General features: G+C 42.1%; 1 protein-coding gene across 3 annotated transcripts in view; it reads right to left on the reverse strand.

Annotated features, from left to right (window-relative positions):
- The window catches only part of LOC118366866 (protein ITPRID2-like), a 63,265-nt gene that overhangs the window by 25,216 nt on the left and 17,794 nt on the right, over positions 1-20,255 (reverse strand). For 2 of the 3 annotated variants that reach the window (XR_008090141.1, XM_035749658.2), the window contains exons 1-6: positions 19,497-19,752; positions 18,802-19,076; positions 18,469-18,511; positions 14,128-14,177; positions 11,502-11,555; positions 41-83 (exon numbers count right to left, since the gene is read on the reverse strand). Coding sequence is in view for 2 of the 3 variants with exons in the window: in XM_035749658.2 (XP_035605551.2) it covers positions 41-83; positions 11,502-11,555; positions 14,128-14,177; positions 18,469-18,511; positions 18,802-19,009 (398 nt within the window). In the remaining variant the exon portion in view is untranslated. Of the gene's footprint in view, positions 1-40; positions 84-11,501; positions 11,556-14,127; positions 14,178-18,468; positions 18,512-18,801; positions 19,077-19,496; positions 19,753-20,255 lie in introns of those variants that run through there. The other variant, XM_035749657.2, reaches the window with a different exon arrangement.

Here is a 20,255-nt window from a genome sequence, read left to right on the forward strand (position 1 = left end):
AGGAGTGGTCAATAGCATAAGGGGGGAGGGGGGGTCTTACCAGGGTGTCTCTGCTTTGGCACTGTTGGGCTGAAGGTGGTTTGCTGCAGGGAGGAGAGAGAAAGAAATGAATACTGGAGCTTTGCACACTGCTCTGTGCTTTGGTAAGCTGGCTCTGTATAAAGTAATTCACAAATGTCTCTTCAAAGTCCATCTGTCATAATTAACTTGTTACACTGTAGAAAATACTGATATAGAAAAAAACAAACATTTCTACCTCTGTAAAACATACAATCAAGGTGACTGCTGTCAAGTATTTGTGATCAAGGGCAACAGATATGAAACATCACAGAATGGTTTGTTTTTGCAGTGATTCCAAGTCAACCATTTCTAAAAATATGAAGCCTCCCCTTTCCCACATATAACATAAGCAAAAGAGGCCACTGTCGAAATGAGAATCCCCAGAACCAAATCCTCGTCTTTGAGACAAAGAGGAACATAATGACAGAATGATGGTTTAGAAACAGACAGTAAAGACGGTCCTCCTGAAGTCTGGACTAGCCTCATCTGCCAGGAAAAAAAATACTGTTCCGAATCTTATGGCTTCTTCCAGGCTGCCTTAGTGACGCAAAGAATACGTGGATGCCTGACTGTCTCAACCAGGACCTGGGTTCAAATACTATTCTAAATATAATACCATTTGAAATTCTTTATCTGAGGTTAATTGAGCTTTCTTGGTGTAATCGATCAATAGAATAGTCCCAAAACAGTAAACTCCTCCCATCTGGCAGTCCTGCAGGCTAGAGCAAACAAAGTATTTCAAACACTTCAAATAGTATTTGAACCCAGGTCCTGGTTGAGACAAAGATGGGAGAGTACACAATGTCAGTTGTCTGCCTGGAACTGAACAAATACAAATCAGCCTAACTGGTTATTTAACCTCTAAGAGCAGGATGATCATCAAAGCATGGGATTCCATTGAATTACTCTTAATTCTCTTGTTGTGTGAGCATTAACAGTAGCAATACGTGGAGATGTTTTTCTATATGCATACATCTATCCACATCATTGCCACTCCCTGATGGAGTGGATTGGAGCCAGAAGGGTGAAGGGCCCTCAAGTCTCTGTTGAGACTTGTACCTTGTAGATCCGCTAGGCCGGAGATTGAATACGATTGACTAATCATGGGGCGTTATGACATGGACACAATGGAACACTGATCTCAGCTTTGACTGGGGCCCCTTGCTTTGCTTCAATGTATAGGTATGTCCCAAATAACACACTAATACCCAAATTGTCTCTCGTCAAAGTAGTGCACTTTAAAGGGAACAGGGTGCCATTTGGAACACAACCTGAGACAAGTCAGAGCAGACCTTAATAGGAGCCAACCTTACACAACACACTAGCTACCACCCACTGTCTCTGGTCTGTACAAACACAATAGTAATGTGTGGAGTGCAACCATGGAGTACAAAATCTGACTGAACCCATCTCTCAAAGAGACCAACATACAGTAGCACATCAGAGAGCATGCATCACTACAGCTGTTGAGCTGAGTGGAAGAATGAGAAACATGTAGTTTAGTCACAGCTTTGACAACACCAACCATGCACTACCAACAATAAACCTCAAAGCCATTCCATACGGTCTAATGGGAAACTCAGCAACAAAAAAACTTCCCTTTTTCAGGACTATGCTTTTCAAAGAATTTGTAAAAATCTAAATAACTTCACAGATCTTCATTGTCAAGGGTTAAACACTGTTTCCCATGCTTGTTCAATGAACCATAAACAATTAATGAACATGCACCTGTGGAATGGTCGTTAAGACAATAACAGCTTACAGACAGTAGGCAATTAAGGTCACAGTTCTGAAAACTTAGGACACTAAAGAGGCCTTTCTACTGACTCTGAAAAGCACCAAAAGAAAGACTCCCAGGTTCCCTGCTCATCTGCGTGAATGTGCCATAGACATGCTGCAAGGAGGCATGAGGACTGCAGATGAGGCCAGGGCAATACATTGCAATGACCGTACTGTGAGACGCCTAAGACCGCGCTACAGGGACACAGGATGGACAACTGATCGTCCTCGCAGTGGCAGACCACGTGTAACAACACCTGCACAGGATCGATACATCCAAACATCACACTTACGGGACAGGTACAGGATGGCAACAACAACAACTGCCGGAGTTACACCAGGAACGCACAATCCCTCCATCAGTGCTCAGACTTTCCGCAATAGGCTGAGAAAGGCTGGACTGAGGGCTTGTAGGCCTGTTGTAAGGCAGATCCTCACCAGACATCACCGGCAACAACGTCGCCCATGGGCAAAAGCCCACCGTCGCTGGACCAGTCAGGACTGGCAAAAAGTGCTCTTCACTGACGAGTCGCGGTTGTGTCTCACCAAGGGTGATAGTCGGATTTGTGTTTATCGTTGAAGGAATGAGCGTTACACCAAAGCCTATACTCTGGAGCGGGATCGATTTGGAGGTGGAGGGTCCGTCAGAGTCTGGGGTGGTGTGTCACAGCATCATCGGACTGAGCTTGTTGTCATTGCAGGCAATCTCAATGTTGTGCATTACAGGGAAGATATCCTCCTCCCTCATGTGGTACTCTTCCTGCAGGCTCATCCTGACATGACCCTCCAGCATGCCACCAGACATACTGCTCATTCTGTGTGTGATTTCCTGCAAGACAGGAATGTCAGTGTTCTGCCATAGCCAGCGAAGAGCCTGGATCTCAATCCCATTGAGCAAGTCTGGGACCTGTTGGATCGGAGGGTGAGGGCTCGGGCCATTCCCCCCAGAAATGTCTGGGAACTTGCCTTGGAGGAAGAGTGGGGTAACATCTCACAGCAAGAACTTTTGATTTTGACCCCCCCCCTTCGTTCAGAGACACATTATTCCATTTATGTTAGTCACGTCTGTGGAACTTGTTCAGTTTATGTCTCAGTTGTTGAATCTTATGTTCATACATATATTTACACACGTTAAGTTTGCTGAAAATAAATGCAGTTGACAGTGAGAGAACATTTATTGTTTTGCTGAGTTTATGAAGGACTCTTTAGCAAGTATGCAAGTAACTACCCTCTTTGATATTATTGACATTTTAAAATATGAACAACCCGGGCAAAATCATTTCAAATACTTTAGTTGGCTTTGATTGAGCTCACCTGGCGCAATGCAACCAACATGTAAAGCGTTGGTGCCATTTTTCATGAACTGAAATAACAGATCCCAGAAATGTTCCATATGCACAAAAATAGTATTTCTCTAAAATGTTGTGCACAAATTGGTTTACATCCCTTTTAGTGAGCATTTCTCCTTTGCCAAGATAATCCATCCACCTGACAGGTGTGGCATATCAATAAGCTAATTAAAAAGCATGACAGCTTGTGCTGGGTGCAATAAAAGGCCTCTCTAAAATGTGCAGTTTTGCCACAGATGTCTCAAGTTGAGGGAGCATGCAATTGTCCAACAGAGCTGTTGCCAGAGAATGTAATGTTAATTTCTCTGCCATAAGTCTCCAATGTCATTTTAGAGAATTTGGCAGTGCGTCCAACCGGCCTCACAATCACAGACCACGTGTAACCAGGCCACATCAGTCTTCTTCACCTTTGGAATTGTCTGCGACCAGCCTCACGGACAGCTGAAACTGAGGAGTATTTCTGTCTGTAATAAAGTCCCTTTGTGGGGAAAAACACATTCTGATTGGGTGGGTCTATGCCCTCCCAGGCGCACAAAAATTGTTGAAATTGTTGTATGTTCTCAAACACACCAAGACAGTCGTGAAGAGGGCACGACAAAGCCTATTCCCCCTCAGGAAACTAAAAAGATTTGGCATGGGGTCCTCAGATCTTCAAAAAGGTTCTACAGCTGCAACATCGAGAGCATCCTGATTGGTTGCATCACTACTTGGTACGGCAATTGCTCGGCCTCCAAGGCACTACAGACGGTAGTGCGTACGGCCCAGTACATCACTGGGGTTAAGCTGCCTGCCATCCAGGAACTCTACACCAGGCGGTGTCAGATGAAGGCCCTAAAAATTGTCAAAGACCCCAGCCACCCCAGTCATAGACTGTTCTCTCTACTACCTCATGACGGTACCGGAGTGCCAAGTCTAGGACAAAAGGCTTCTCAACAGTTTTTACCCCCAAGCCATAAGACTCCTGAACAGGTAATCAAATGGCTACCTGGACTATTTGCATTGTGTGCCACCCCCCAACCCCTCTTTTACGCTACTGCTACTCTCTGTTGATCATATATGCAGTCACTTTAACCATATTTACATGTACATACTACCTTAAAATCAGCCCGACTAACCGGTGCCTGTATATAGCCTCGCTACTGTTATTTTTCAGTCTATTTACTGTTGTTTTTATTTCTTTACTTACCTATTGTTCACCTAATACCTTTTTTGCACTGTTGTTTTGAGCACGTAAGTAAGCATTTTACTGTATGGTCTACACCTGTTGTATTCGGCGCACGTGACAAATAAACTTTCATTTGATGTTGCGTTTAGATTTTTGTTCAGCATATTTTTGTTCAGTATAATTGTGGCAAAGGCACAAAGTCATCTGGCTCTCCACGGTGGCTAAAGCAAATGCAACAAATATTTGAACGATTTAAAATACCATTTAAACCCAGGTCTGCAAGTGAAACACAACAGGACCTTTGCTATGGTCATACAGTATGGCATGTGTCACTGATCTTCTCAGTTCGTTGCAGCTAGCAACTGGAACCGGCTGCAACAAACACTCAAATTGGACAGTTTTATCTCAATCTCTTCATTCAAAGACTCAATCATGGACACTCTTACTTACAGTTGTGGCTGCTTTGCGTGATGTATTGTTGTCTCTACCTTCTTCTTCTTCTGCTCTTTGTACGGTTGTCTGTACCCAATAACGCTTGTACCATGTTTTGTGCTGCTACCATGTTGTGCTGCTACCAGGTTGTTGTCATGTTGTGTTGCTACCATGCTATGTTGTTGTCTTAGTTCTCTTTATGTAGTGTTGTGTCGTCTCTCTTGTCGTGGTGTGTTTTGTCCTATTTTATTTAAATATTTTTTTAAATCCCAGCCCGTCCCCGCAGGAGGCCTTTTGGTGGACCGTCATTGTAAATAACAATTTGTTCTTAAAATGGGCCTTGAGAAGAGGGAGTGTTTTAGAGGGGATAGTAGAGACTAGCTACAGAGCAGTGCCAGAGGACATTAAAGTTAATGTATGTCCTATCTAGATCTGCAGATAAATCCCTTTATTTATCCCCCTCCTCCTCTTTTCCTCTCCTCCACCAACAGACAGGTCACTCAGAGGGAGAACTGAGATAAATACAGTCGGAAGTTTACATACAGCTTAGCCAAATACATTTAAACTCAGTTTTTAACAAATCCTGACATTTAATCATAGTAAAAATTCCCTGTCTTAGGTCAGTTAGGATTCACCACTTCATTTTAAGAATGTGAAATGTCAGAATAATAGTAGAGAGAATGATTTATTCCAGATTCTCTTTCTTTCATCACATTCCCAGTGGGTCAGAAGTTTACATTCACTCAATTAGTATTTGGTAGCATTGCCTTTAAATCGTTTAACTTGAGTCAAATGTTTCAGGTAGTCTTCCAAACTTCCCACAATAAGTTGGGTGAATTTTGCCCAATTCCTCCTAACAGAGCTGGTGTAACGGAGTCAGGTTTGTAGGCCTCCTTGCTCGCACACGTTTTTTCAGTTCTGCCCACAAATTTTCTATGGGATTGAGGTCAAGGCTTTGTGATGGCCACTCCAATACCTTGACTTTGTAATCCTAAAGCCATTTTGCCACAACTTTGGAAGTATGCTTGGGGTCATTGATAAATTAATGAACTTCTTTGAGGAAAAGATCATGATTATTAGAAAGCAAATTACGGACTCCTCTTTAAATCTGCGTATTCCTTCAACGCTCAGTTGTCCTGAGTCTGCACAACTCTGCCAGGACCTAGGATCAAGTGAGACGCTCAAGTGTTTTAGTACTATATCTCTTGACACAATGATGAAAATAATCATGGCCTCTAAACCTTCAAGCTGCATACTGGACCCTATTCCAACTAAACTACTGAAAGAGCTGCTTCCTGTGCTTGGCCCTCCGACGCTGAACATAATAAAAAGGTGGCTGTAATAAAGCCTCTCTTGAAAAAGCCAAACCTTGACCCAGAAAATATTTAAAACTAGATCGACTTATATCGAAACTTCTATTCCTCTCAAATTTTAGAAAAGGCTGTTGCGCAGCAACTCACTGCCTTCCTGAAGACAACCAATGTATACGAAATGCTTCAGTCTGGTTTTAGACCCCATCATAGCACTGAGACTGCACTTGTGAAGGTGGTAAATGACCTTTTAATGGCATCAGACCGAGGCTCTGCATCTGTCCTCGTGCTCCTAGACCTTAGTGCTGCTTTTGATACCATCGATCACCACATTCTTTTGGAGAGATTGGAAACCCAAATTGGTCTACACGGACCGTGATGCATCCGTGATGCAACCAGTCAGGATGCTCTCGATGTTGCAGCTGTAGAACCTTTTGAGGATCTCAGGATCCATGCCAAATCTTTCTAGTTTCCCGAGGGGGAATAGGCTTGGTCGTGCCCTCTTCATGACTGTCTTTGGTGTGTTTGGACCATTCTAGTTTGTTGTTGATGTGGACACCAAGGAACTTGAAGCTCTCAACCTGCTCCACTACAGCCCCATCGATGAGAATGGGGGCGTGCTCGGTCCTCCTTTTCCTGTAGTCCACAATCATCTCCTTAGTCTTGGTCTGGTACCACACGGCCAGGTCTCTGACTTCCTCCCTATAGGCTGTCTCGTCGTTGTCGGTGATCAGGCCTACCACTGTTGTGTCGTCTGCAAACTTAATGATGGTGTTGGAGTCGTGCCTGGCCATGCAGTCGTGGGTGAACAGGGAGTACAGGAGGGGACTGAGCACGCACCCCTGGGGAGCTCCAGTGTTGAGGATCAGCATGGCAGATGTGTTGTTACCTACCCTCACCACCTGAGGGTGGTGGCCCGTCAGGAAGTCCAGGATCCAGTTGCAGTGGGAGGTGTTTAGTCCCAGGATCCTTACCTTAGTGATGAGCTTTGAGGGTACTATGGTGTTGAACGCTGAGCTGTAGTCAATGAATAGCATTCTCACATAAGTGTTCCTTTTACCTCTTGGGGATGTCATTCGAAAACATAATGTTAACTTTCACTACTATGCGGATGACACACACCTGTACATTTCAATGAAACATGGTGAAGCCCCAAAAATTGCCCTCGCCAGAAGCCTCTGTTTCAGACATAAGGAAGTGGATGTCTGCAAACTTTCTACTTTTAAACTCAGACAAAACAGAGATGCTTGTTCTAGGTCCCAAGAAACAAAGAGATCTTCTGTTGAATCTAACAATTAATCGTAACGGTTGTACGGTCGTCTCAAATAAAACTGTGAAGGACCTCGGTGTTACTCTGGACCCTGATCTCTCTTTTGACAAACATATCAAGACTGTTTCAAGGACAGCTTTTTTCCATCTACGTAACATTGCAAAAAACTGAAACTTTGTCCGAAAATGATGCAGAAAAATTTAGCCATGCTTTTGTTACTTCTAGGTTAGACTACTGCAATGCTCTACTTTCCGGCTACCCAGATAAAGCACTAAATAAACTTCAGTTAGTGTTAAATACGGCTGCTAGAATCCTGACTAGAACCAAAATATTTGATCATATTACTCCAGTGCTAGCCTCCCTACACTGGCTTCCTGTCAAAGCCAGGGCTGATTTCAAGGTTTTACTGCTAACCTACAAAGCATTACATGGGCTTGCTCCTACCTCTCTCTCTGATTTGGTCCTGCCGTACATACCTACATGTACGCTACGGTCACAAGACGCAGGCCTCCTAATTGTCCCTAGAATTTCTAAACAAACAGCTGGAGGCAGGGCTTTCTCCTATAGAGCTCTATTTTATGGAACGATCTGCCTACCCATGTCAGAGACACAAACTCGGTCTCAACCTTTAAGTCTTTACTGAAGACTCATCTCTTCAGTGGGTCATATGATTGAGTGTAGTCTGGCCCAGGAGTGGGAAGGTGAACGGAAATGCTCTGGAGCAACGAACCGCCCTTGCTGTCTCTGCCTGGCCGGTTCCCCTCTTTCCACTGGGATTCTCTGCCTCTAACCCTATTACAGGGGCTGAATTACTGGGGCTCTCACATACCTTCCCTGGGAGGGGTGCGTCACCTGAGTGGGTTGAGTCACTGATGTGATCATCCTGTCTGGGTTGGCACCCCCCTTGGGTTGTGCCTTGGCGGAGATCTTTGTGGGCTTTACTCAGCCTTGTCTCAGGATGGTAAGTTTGTGGTTGAAGATATCCCTCTAGTGGTGTGGGGGCTGTGCTTTGGCAAAGTGGGTGGGGTTATATCCTTCCTGTTTGGCCCTGTCCGGGGGTGTCCTCGGATGGGGCCAGTGTCTCCTGACCCCTCCTGTCTCAGCCTCCAGTATTTATGCTGCAGGAGTTTGTGTCGGGGGGCTAGGGTCAGTTTGTTATATCTGGAGTACTTCTCCTGTCCTATTCGGTGTCCTGTGTGAATTTAAGTGTGCTCTCTCTAATTCTCTCTTTCTTTCTCTCTCTCGGAGGACCTAAGCCCTAGGACCATGCCTCAGGACTACCTGACATGATGACTCCTTGCTGTCCCCAGTCCACCTGGCCGTGCTGCTGCTCCAGTTTCAACTGTTCTGCCTTATTATTATTGGACCATGCTGGTCATTTATGAACATCTTGGCCATGTTCTGTTATAATCTCCACCTGACACAGCCAGAAGAGGACTGGCCACCCAACATAGCCTGGTTCCTCTCTAGGTTTCTTCCTAGGTTTTGGCCTTTCTAGGGAGTTTTTCCGAGCCACCGTGCTTCTACATCTGCATTGCTTGCTGTTTGGGGTTTTAGGCTGGGTTTCTGTACAGCACTTTGAGATATAAGCTGATGTACGAAGGGCTATATAAATACATTTGATTTGATTTTTGGATTTGATTTTTGATTGTCCATTTGGAAGACCCATTTTCGACCAAGCTTTAACTTCCTGACTGATGTCTTGAGATGTTGCTTCAATATATCCACATAATTGTCTTTCCTCATGATGCCATCTATTTTGTGAAGTGCACCAGTCCCTCCTGCAGCAAAGCACCCACACAACATGATGCTGCCACCCCCGTGCTTGACGGTTGGAATGGTGTTCTTCAGCTTCAAAGCCTCCCCCTTTATCCTCCAAACATAACAATGGTCATTATGGCCAAACAGTTCTATTTTTGTTTCATCAGACCAGAGGACATTTCTCTAAAAAAGTACAAGCTTTGTCCCCATGTGCAGTTGCAAACCGTAGTCTGGCTTTTTTATGGCGGTTTTGGAGCAGTGGCTTCTTCCTTGCTGAGTGTCCTTTCAGCTATGTTGATATAGGACTCGTTTTACTGTGGATATAGATACTTTTGTACCTGTTTCCTCCAGCATCTTCACAAGGTCCTTTGATGTTGTTCTGGGATTGATTTGCACTTTTCGCACCAAAGTACGTTCATCTCTAGTAGACAGTATGCATCTCCTTCCTGAGCGGTATGCGTGGTCCCATGGTGTTTATACTTGCGTACTATTGTTTGTAAGAACTATTGTTTGTAAGAAATTTGTGGAGTGATTGAAAAATTAGTTAATGACTCCAACCTAAGTTTATGTAAATTTCCGACTTCAACTGTATGCCATCTGATCACACACACACACTGCTCGTCTCCTTTCCTTTTGAACTGGGAAACCCGTGTGTGTGTGCGCGCACATGTTCATAAGATGAAACAAATCTGTTGATGTGCCCTTGAGCAAGGCACTTAACCCTAATTGCTCCAGAAACACTGGATAATGGTGACCCTTGCCGTGACCCCACTCTCCGAGGGTGTCTCGGGAGTTGGGATATGCAAAAAAAAAAATGTCCAATTCACACATGCGTATTAATATATATGTGAAATTAGGATAAATAAACTCAGCAAGAAAAGAAACATCCTCTCACTGTCAACTGCGTTCATGTTCAGCAAACTTAACATGTGTAAATATTTGTATGAACATAACAAGATTCAACAATTGAGACAAACTTAACAAGTTCCATAAACATGTGACTTAACAGAAATGGAATAATGTGTCCCTGAACGAAGGGGGGGGGGGTCAAAATCCAAAGTAACAGTCAGTTTCTGGTGTGGCCACCAGCTGCAATAAATACTGCAGTGCATCTCCTCCTCATGGACTGCAACAGATTGGTCAGTTCTTGCTGTGAGATGTTACCCCACGGACATTCCTAGTGTAACTCCGGCAGTTTCCATCCTGTACTTGCCCTGCAGGTCTGATGTTCAGATGTACCGATCCTGTGCGGGTGTTGTTACACATGGCCTGCCACTGCGAGGACGATCAGTTGTCCATCCTGTCTCCCTGTCTTAGGAGTCTCACAGTACAGACATTGAAATGTATTGCACTGGCCACATCTGCAGTCCTCATGCCTCCTTGCAGCATGCATATTCACACAGATGAGCAGGGAACCTGGGCATCTTTCTTTTGGTGCTTTTCAGAGTCAGTAGAAAGGCCTCTTTAGTGTCCTAAGTTTTCAGAACTGTGACCTTAATTGCCTACTGTCTGTAAGCTGTTAGTGTCTTAATGACCGTTCCACAGGTGCATGTTCATTAATTGTTTATGGTTCATTGAACAAGCATGGAAAACAGCGTTAAAACCCTTGACAATGAAGATCTGTGAAGTTACTTGGGTTCTGAAAGGGTCCTGAAAAAGTGACTTTTCTTTTTTTCTGAGTTTATAAGCACCCACCAAATGATATTTGTATTATGTTCGCTCGTAAGAGTAGCAACGGCAGGGAGTACCTTTTTGTAGCTTTTGTAAAAACTAAAGAGCCAAGCACTCCTACAATGAGAAGTACTAGCTCTTAATTGTTTGGCCACACAGATTTTCTGTCTCTCAAATTGCACCCTATTCCCTATATAGTGCACTACTTTTGATCACGGCCCAGCCTGAAGTGCACTATATAGGGAATAGGGTGCAATTTGACATTCAACCCTAGTCACTCTAGAAGGCTCATTAACAACTGAAACTGCCATAGAAGTGGTGTGGTCCTAGATCAGGGATTGGCAACTTGCGAGCAAAACATTTTAGCGACCCACCTTTGACAGCATAGAGAAAAAAAAATTGGGTGCCCCCCCCCCATTCGGTAATTGGACCATGATTACTAGAAGTTTAGATAGCTGGCTAGACTCATTTACATTGACAAATTGAGTGACTATCAGTGACTGAGATAACAGAAACCTGCTGATGCACAACCACATTTCGAAAATTGCACCTTGTGTATTATACTAATCTAACTCTCAACAGTAAAAAAAAAAAGTGGCAGACAGGGCCCTCCAGTTTCCCATCCCCGTCCTAGATTGTATTGCTCTAGTGACCCCCCCCCACACACACACACACCCCTCCCCAAAACACATCTTGTCACTTACCCTCAGCTCCCAGAGAAAAGTAGTCTTCAAAGCTGCAGCCATTCTTTAGCACTCCTGTAAAGTACAGTTAGTTAAATTGTGTTCGTGAGTGTGATCTTCCATAGAGGGATCATTTTAGTTTTGTAGGCCAAACCATTCAAACGCAACAGATGATATCCTTAGAAGACCAATTTAGGGATGGTCTGACAAACACTACTGTAGGTCTGCAATGCGGTACATTGAGCCCATGCAAAAAACATACTGCATCTCTAGCATAAACAGACGGACTTTGATGTTTTATTTATTATGCTAATTAGATTTCCGCAAGACATCAACTCTAGCGGGTTAAGCACACAAATATAACTGTTTGTTTTACATTTAATTTTACATTTACTAGGCAAGGCAGTTCAGAACAATTTTTTATTTACAATGACGGCCTACCCCGGTAAAACCCTAACGACGCTGGGCCGATTGTGCGCCCGCCCTATGGGACTCCCAATCACGGCCGGTTGAGATACAGCCTGGAATAGAACCAGGGTCTGTAGTGATGCCTCTAGCACTGAGCTGCAGTGCCTTAGACCTCTGCGCCACTTGGGAGCCTGTATGTATAGTGCATTCGGACTCCTTGATTTTTTCCCCCCACATTTTGTTACGTTAAAAATCCTCAATCTACACACAATACTCCATAATGACAAAGCGAAAACATGTTTTTAGATATTTTTGAAAATGGATTTAAAAAATATATAAAAACAATACTTATTTACATAAGTATTCAGAACCTTTGCTATATGACTGGAAATTGAGCTCTGGTGCATCCGGTGTCCATTGATCATCCTTGAGATGTTTCCACAACTTGGTTGGAGTCCACCTGTGGTAAATTCAATTGATTGGACATGATTTGGAAAGGCACACACCTGTCTATGTAAGGTCCCACAGTTGACAGTGCATGTCAGTGCAAAAACCAAGCCATGAGGTCAAAAGAAACTGTCCATAGTGCTCCGAGACAGGATTGTGTCGAGGCACAGATCTGGGGAAGGGCACTAAAACATTTCTGCCATATTGAAGGTCCCCAAGAATACAGTGGCCTCCATCATCTTAAATGGAAGAATTTTGGAACCATCAACACTTTTCCTAGAGCTGGCTGCCTGGCCAAACTGAAAAATTGGGGGAGAAGGGCCTTGGTCAGGGAGGTGACCAAGAACCAAATGGTCACTCTGACAGAATTCCAGAGTTGCTCTGTGGAGATGGGAGAACCTTCCAGAAGGACAACCATCTCTGCAGCACTCCACCAATCAGGCCTTTATGATAGAGTAGCCAGACGGAAGCCACTCCTCAGTAAAAGGCACATGGCAGCATGCTTGGAGTTTGCCAAAAGGCACCTAATGACTCTCAGACCATGGGAAACAAGATTCTCTGGCCTGAATGCCAAGCGTCACATCTGGAAGAAACTTGGCACGATCCGTACGGTGAAGCATGGTGGCAGCATCATGCATTGCAGATGTTTTTCAGCGGTAGGGACTGGGAGACTGGTCAGCATCAAGGGAAAGACGAACAGAGCAAAGTACAGAGAGATCATTGATGAAAACCTGCTCCAGAGCGCTCAGGACCTCAGACTGGAGCAAAGGTTCACCTTCCAACTGGACAATGACCCAAAGCCCACAGCCAACACAACGCAGTAGTGGCGTCGGGACAAGTCTCAATGTCCTTGAGTGGCCGAGCCAGAGTCCGCACTTGAAAATAGCTGTGCAGCGACGCTCCCCATTCAACCTGACAGAGATTGAGAGGATATTCAGAGAAGAATGGGAGAAACTCCGCAAATACAGGTTTGCCAAGCTTGTAGCGTCATACCCAAGAAGACTGGAGGCTGTAATCGCTGTCAACGGTGATTCAACAAAGTACTGAGTAAAGGGTCTGAATACTTATGGAAATTTCATATTTCATTTTGTTGTGTGCAAAAAAAAACATTTTTGCTTTGTCATCATGGGGTATTCGGTGATGAGGGGGGAAAAAATGTTTTAATCCATTTTAGAATAAGGCTGTAATGTAACAAAACATGGAAAAAGTATAGGGGTCTGAATACTTTCCGAATGCATTGTATACCCTACAGTAGACTACATAACCATTCAAATAAAAACCTTGGCACGTGCCTGTAAAAAACATTTTGCATGGTTGACCGAACGCATTTTGAACAGCCTACTACAGACAAACACTTTAAACTAAGACAAACATTTACCGTTAAATACTTTCCTACCTGGTTGGTTGGTAAATCTTACCTACTGTAGATAGCCATTAATCAAAGGGCACCAGCAGCCCATATAGTTGCATTACCAGGAAGACCAGGCAAATACAGGGAATCCAAATGTTATTCCTTTAAGCTCAGGATACTTGTATCATGCCTGAGTCTATTTCTTACTTCGATTTAGAAGCACAATAACAGTTTGACAAAGCTACCAACTGGTAACTGGAGTGAGTGTGGGTGTATGAGTACAGAAGCTGGCTCGTACACTCCAAAGTACACTAGGGCTCCAAGGTGGGGTGTGGTGAGACAGTTGCGAAATACTCCACCAACACCTCTCCACATGATCTTTTTCCATATGAGAGTAAGTTTTATAAAATAGGACTGATGTTATAGTAGAGGGGAATTCACCCTTGGACTGAGTGCTGCTCTGTTCATCCAGAGAGGCCCCAAGAGGAGTCCTGTGAAGAGACATAAATACACCGTTAGGCGGGAACAAACTCAATATACTTAAAAATTACAAAAACCTAATTGAAACTGTGTAGAAATAATGGACCTATATTCATACAGAAGACTGAATGTGTCCCCCGGGGCTAAATGAGTTCAACACCCCTGGTCTCTAGTGTCCTACTAACACTGTGCTGGCTCATTTCCTCACACAGGAAGACCCATACACAAACACTACAACCGTTTTATCTTTTTGTCAACTACCCACATATCAGCAGATCAAGTCACACCCAATCCTACTGTACAGTAATACTATAGTTACTGTATCATGCAAATCTTGTTTGACATAAAGATCCCACACACAGAACAATGCTCTCGTTGGCTGGCCCTTGCTCCATATTCGTCGCCAAACCCACTGGCTCCAGGTCATCTATAAGTCTTTGCTAGGTAAAGCCCCACATGTCAGCTCACCGGTCACCCTGGCACCCCCCCGTAGCACGCACTCCAGCAGGTATTTTCCACTGGTCACCCCCAAAGCCAAATCCTTCTTTGGCCGCCTTTCCTTCCAGTGGAGCAAAAATCACTGAAGCTGGAGATTCATATCTCCCTCACTGTCTTTAAGCATCAGCTGTCAGAGCAGCTCAGATCATTGCACCTGTACATAGCCCATCTGTAAATAGCCCATCCAACTACCTCATCACCATATTGTTTTTTTTTCTCCTTTGCACCCCAATATCACTACTTGCACATTCATCTTCTGCACATCTATCACACCAGTGTTTAATTGCTAAATTGTAATTACTTCACCACTACTGCCTATTTATTGCCTTACCTCCCTAATATTACCTCATTTGCACACACTTTGTATCATTTTTTTTTTCTATTGTGTTATTGACTGTACGTTTGTTTATTACATGTGTAACTCTGTGTTGTTGTTTGTGTCGCACTGTTGTGCTTTATCTTGGCCAGGTCGCAGTTGTAAATGAGAACGTGTTCTCAACTGGCCTCCCTGGTTAAATAAAGGTGAAATAAAACATATATAAAAATAAATAACATGTGCTACATTGCTATTGTTTGCCCTTAGACTAGAGCAGGGCTCTCCAACCTGAATCAGTTTATCAACCAGCTAATTATTAGAATCAGGCGCGCTAGATTAGGGTTTGAGTGAAAACCTACAGGCCGGTATCTCTCCAGGAACAGGGTTGGAGCGCCCTGCTCTCGTCTAAGGTAGCACGCTACATAACATCCCTAACCCTGCTCTAGCTGGCTCCTAGGTCTCTACCTCACCGTCTATAGATCAAACTACATATGGTCACTATCCCAGACCTATGCTTTCTGATGTGACCTACTCTATTCAAATCTTACTGTACTTCTATAATGAGTCAGTCAGACCAACTCAAGTCTATGTGCTAATTCTTCATGTAACATCTAGGTTAACTAAACTTGGAACAGACGTCTGTAGGCCTATACCAGCGCCTTGCCATAATGAATATTTCATAAAAGGACATTATTGACATTGTGTAAAACCCTCAATCAACATCATGTGATTTTCTGTTTGCGTTCTCCCACTATCTCACTCGGTCTTACTCATGTACGTAGGTTCGTGGGGGATTTTCAACCAACTAGAATATTTGACTGAATAAATTATCCATGGTAATGTTTGTTTAACTTGCGCACTAAAGTACAGCGATGAACCCTAGTAAACCCTAATAGTAAGCAACATCCTTCCGGGAGCCATTTAACCTGTCACGCAGGCAAACTCAAGCAGGGATTTTTATTTATTTTTTATTTTTTAATATACTTCAAATCATACTTCATATTTTAAGTATATTTAATATGATCAAATTAGAACAATTTTAAATACATTTAATGTCAATTTGATTTGTATTTTATTAGCACTTAAGTATATTAAATATATTTAAAATGATATAAATTGGGACTTTATGTATCTTCTTAGTATCAGATGAAGAGCAAAACAAATATTATTTGAATGCACATTAAGTACATTTTATGTGTATTGCTCATAAATTAGAAATATACTAAAATTGTATTGTGATTAGAATTCCTATATTTTCTTTGCAAAAAAAAGTGTATTTATAATGTGTTTCAAGTATACTTTTACAAATACACTGACTCATTAACCACATTAGCTATTGGAATTGAGCCAATGTTATGCCAATGTTATTATTACATGCTATTTACAAGTAACACTTTTGAGAACTGTGCACCATTTGTATTTAACACATTTGGTGGTTCACATTAAGGACCCAGGCCTTCCTCATTAACATTTCAATACATGTGTAATATGGAATGTGTAATTAAAAGTACAACATTATTCAGTTTGAAAATGAACATCAAAACATTTGAATAAACTAAATATGAGAAACAATATCATATTATAAATCAAACCTTCAACTGCAAAAAAGGATGCTATCATTTTCAACTTTTGCTGCACTCTTCTGAACAGGAATTCAGAAAGCACTTCAAAACACATTATTGCCAGTGAAACTACAGTAACTTGCAACATATAATAATAATATAATATAATATAATATATGCCATTTAGCTGACGCTTTTATCCAAAGCGACTTACAGTCATGTGTGCATACATTCTACGTATGGGTGGTCCCGGGAATCGAACCCACTACCCTGGCGTTACAAGCGCCATGCTCTACCAACTGAGCCACAGAAGGACCACGTAATTCATAATTCATACCCCTTGGATGTATTCACATTTTGTTGTTAAAGTGGGATTAAAATTGATTAAAATAATATATTAAAGTGGAAGATATCTATAAAAAGAATAAAGATCGCTAGAAATGAAATATAAAATAAACTAAAATATAGTAATTGCGTACGTATTCAAATGCCTGAGTCAATACATGCTGGAAACGCCGTTGGCAGCCATTACAGCTGGGAGTCTTCCCGGACAAGTCTTGAAGATTATCTCTTTATTCTTTTCAGAATTCTTCATGCTCTGTCAAGATGTTCGTGCTCATGGCTACACAGAAATGTTCAAATCTTGCCATAGATTTTCAAGCAGATTTAAGTAAAACTTCAGTGCCTTGTTTGTTAAATACAAAATGTATGTTTTGGAATTTTGAATACTTGTATTCTTATTTTCATTCTGTCATTTAAATCATTTTTGTGGCGTCACTACAATGTTGTTGATCCATCCTCAGTTCTTCCATCACTGACATTCAACTCTGTAACTATATTACAAATACCAATGGCCTCATGAGCAGTTTCATTCCTGTACTGCAGCTCAGAAGGATGACCATCTTTGATTTGTCTGGGTGGTTTAATACATAATCAACAGCATACAGTAGTTATTAACTTCACCATGCTTAAACAGATATTCAATGTCTGATTTGATATTGTTACCGATCTACTGCCCTTTTATGAGGCTTTTTGTAGTTAACTGTGCTTGAAATTCAATACTTGACTGAGGGAACTCACAGATGTATGTATGGAGGAGAGGAACCGTAATGTTTTTTATGACTATGTCAACCCCTATTGTTTCACACAGAGTCCATGTAACATATTCTGTGATTTGATAAGACAAATTATCCTGAACCAATTTAGGCTTGCCAAAACAAAGAGGCTGAACACTTATGTAATGACTATATTTTAATTATTATTTCATTGTTTTCTTCCACTTTGACATTAGAGTATTTAGAGTTAATTGTTGACAACAAATGACAAATAAATTCATTTTAATCCCACTTAACACAAAATGTGAAGAAATCCAAGGGGTATTAATACTTTTGCAAAGCACTGTATCATGCAAGCAGTTTCATTTAAAAAAAATCTATGCTACAACTTAAAAACAACTCCAAGTGTATTTTGAAATGTGTTGAAGTTTGATAATATATTTATAGGATGAAAAAACAATGAATATAAAGTACACTTTTAATAAGTGTGTTGAAGTGTAGTGATATTATAGTTATACTATAAAAATACATCTCGTATTTGAAGTATATTATTTTAATGTTTAATATATTTAAGTATACTAAACAAGCTGTAAAAAGTAACCAATAGTCATACCAAACATTGACTATCCCGAGAAGCTAGCCATCCAGTCCCATTTAACAACAAGTCTTTTTTCAAATGATGTCTAACTGCATGTCTTTGAGGATGGCCTAGAAGTGACAATGACAAAATAGTAAGCATTTACTTTCCTCACTATGCTGACTGAGCTAGTCACTAGGCATTCCACACCAGCCACCCTGATATACAGTGACAGTCAAGAGTTTTATTTACATGCAAATGTAAAGGTTTCATTATAATGCAACACTACAATACCTGCAGTCCTTGAGCCAGCTCGCAATCTTCTTAGGGACGGGCCCTGAGAGAAAAAAACTGAGCAATTCAAAGCCATGTACAACTGTTCAGTTTTCTATAAATGCAATTTAACATTCAATCTACAATGTAGATTACAACTGGATAAAAATAAATAATCATCTGTTTGCTGTTGCAGGATTTTATTCCCTTTTGGGCTTGGTAATTATATAGCAACAAGACCTTAAGTAGGCTTTATTGTTTCATCGTGACTTCCATGGAGCTGTACTGAGCTGTAAAAAGCTAAACTATAATTATTTATGCCTGCTGCTCCCTCTGTAGCTCATCCCAACGTACCAGGCTCCTCGGCCGGGGCTGTCTTCTCCTCCATAGTGGGATCTGGACACAGTGTCTTCTCGCTGCAACCCTCCTGATCCTGGGTGTCCTGGCTCTCAGAGAGGCCCTGCCAGGAGTCTCTGCTCTGAATCCAGGCCTTCCTCATTATTGTCGCTGCCTTCCATGGGTGATCTATGCTGGGGCTCGCAGCAGTTTCACACTGCTCCATGGTCCGCTCCTGGATCCACAACTCCTCCTCTCCCCTGGCCTGGTCGCTACAGCAGGGGGCAAGTCACCTGTAGCAAATAGGAGGGAGTGGATTGTTATGAAACTAGATGGTAGCCACACACACACACACGCACACACACACCTTGCACAAACAAGCCTAATTTAACAATACAAAAGAAAGGTATGAAAACATGCCTATGCTTGTAATATAACATCATCCTGCATGATAGCCATGTATGCTGACAGAACAGAACAGTGTTGAGCTGTAAATGAGCAAATATCCAATAACGGAACTGACTTTGGAAAATAAGTTGATATATCATACAAACAAGATAAAACAAGACTACACACAATTTGTTTCTTTCCATAACTTAGATGGCTAAATGAATTACGACCAGAACACCAAATTAATAAATGTGACAACCTCTTCAAGAACAAGAAGCAGAAGAACACAAAACAATCCGCACGACACACAACACTAATAATACCTGGTGGGAATTCCTCCTTCTGACAGAATTATATCCTAAGAATTCTTCCAAGAATACTAAGGTCACTTCCAAAGCCATCAAATGTAAAAGTAGTTCCCACTCAGCCAGGCAGAGATGTGGGACAGAGGCAGACAGGGTGGATGGATGGATAGATACAGAGAGCAAGATGTCCAACTGACAACAACTGGAGCAGAAAATGTCGGTTTAGTTGAAAGATTGCGTGCTGGTGCCGAGTCATTTCCTGTTGTGGATCAGCTCTTTCTGAAGGGAGGATAGAGGGATAGACAGAAGGAGGGAGTTCTCACTGGAGTGTATAGGCCAAACCTCGAGGGACAAGAGGCGGCGGCTATTATTATGTTACTTCTATTTCCAGAGTAATCATCTGAAATAATAAAGGAATGTAAATAAATAAACAAACACAAAACTCTCAAAACAATGGCGGTGACAGACAGCTATCTAAATGTGTGGGAATCTAAAAAGGGGTAATTAGAAAATACCATTAACTAATAGTATTGTCTATTTAAATGAGGTACAGTGAGACATCTTGACAATGCAAAGAGTGTCGAACTTAAAACACTTCTGCAGATAATGAACTGATATTCACTTGACAGTTTGTGCTGCCATTTTGTGAAGAGGGAGCATGGAGTATATACGGATGGGGGGAGGGGTTGGAGAATTTAGCACTTTTCAAACAACTTAAGTATCATACCCAAGATTTTAAGCAAATTTTTGTCAATTGTGTATCTACAGTGCATTCGG

Source organism: Oncorhynchus keta, chromosome 34, assembly GCF_023373465.1.
Source record: "Oncorhynchus keta strain PuntledgeMale-10-30-2019 chromosome 34, Oket_V2, whole genome shotgun sequence".
NCBI lineage: Eukaryota > Metazoa > Chordata > Actinopteri > Salmoniformes > Salmonidae > Oncorhynchus > Oncorhynchus keta.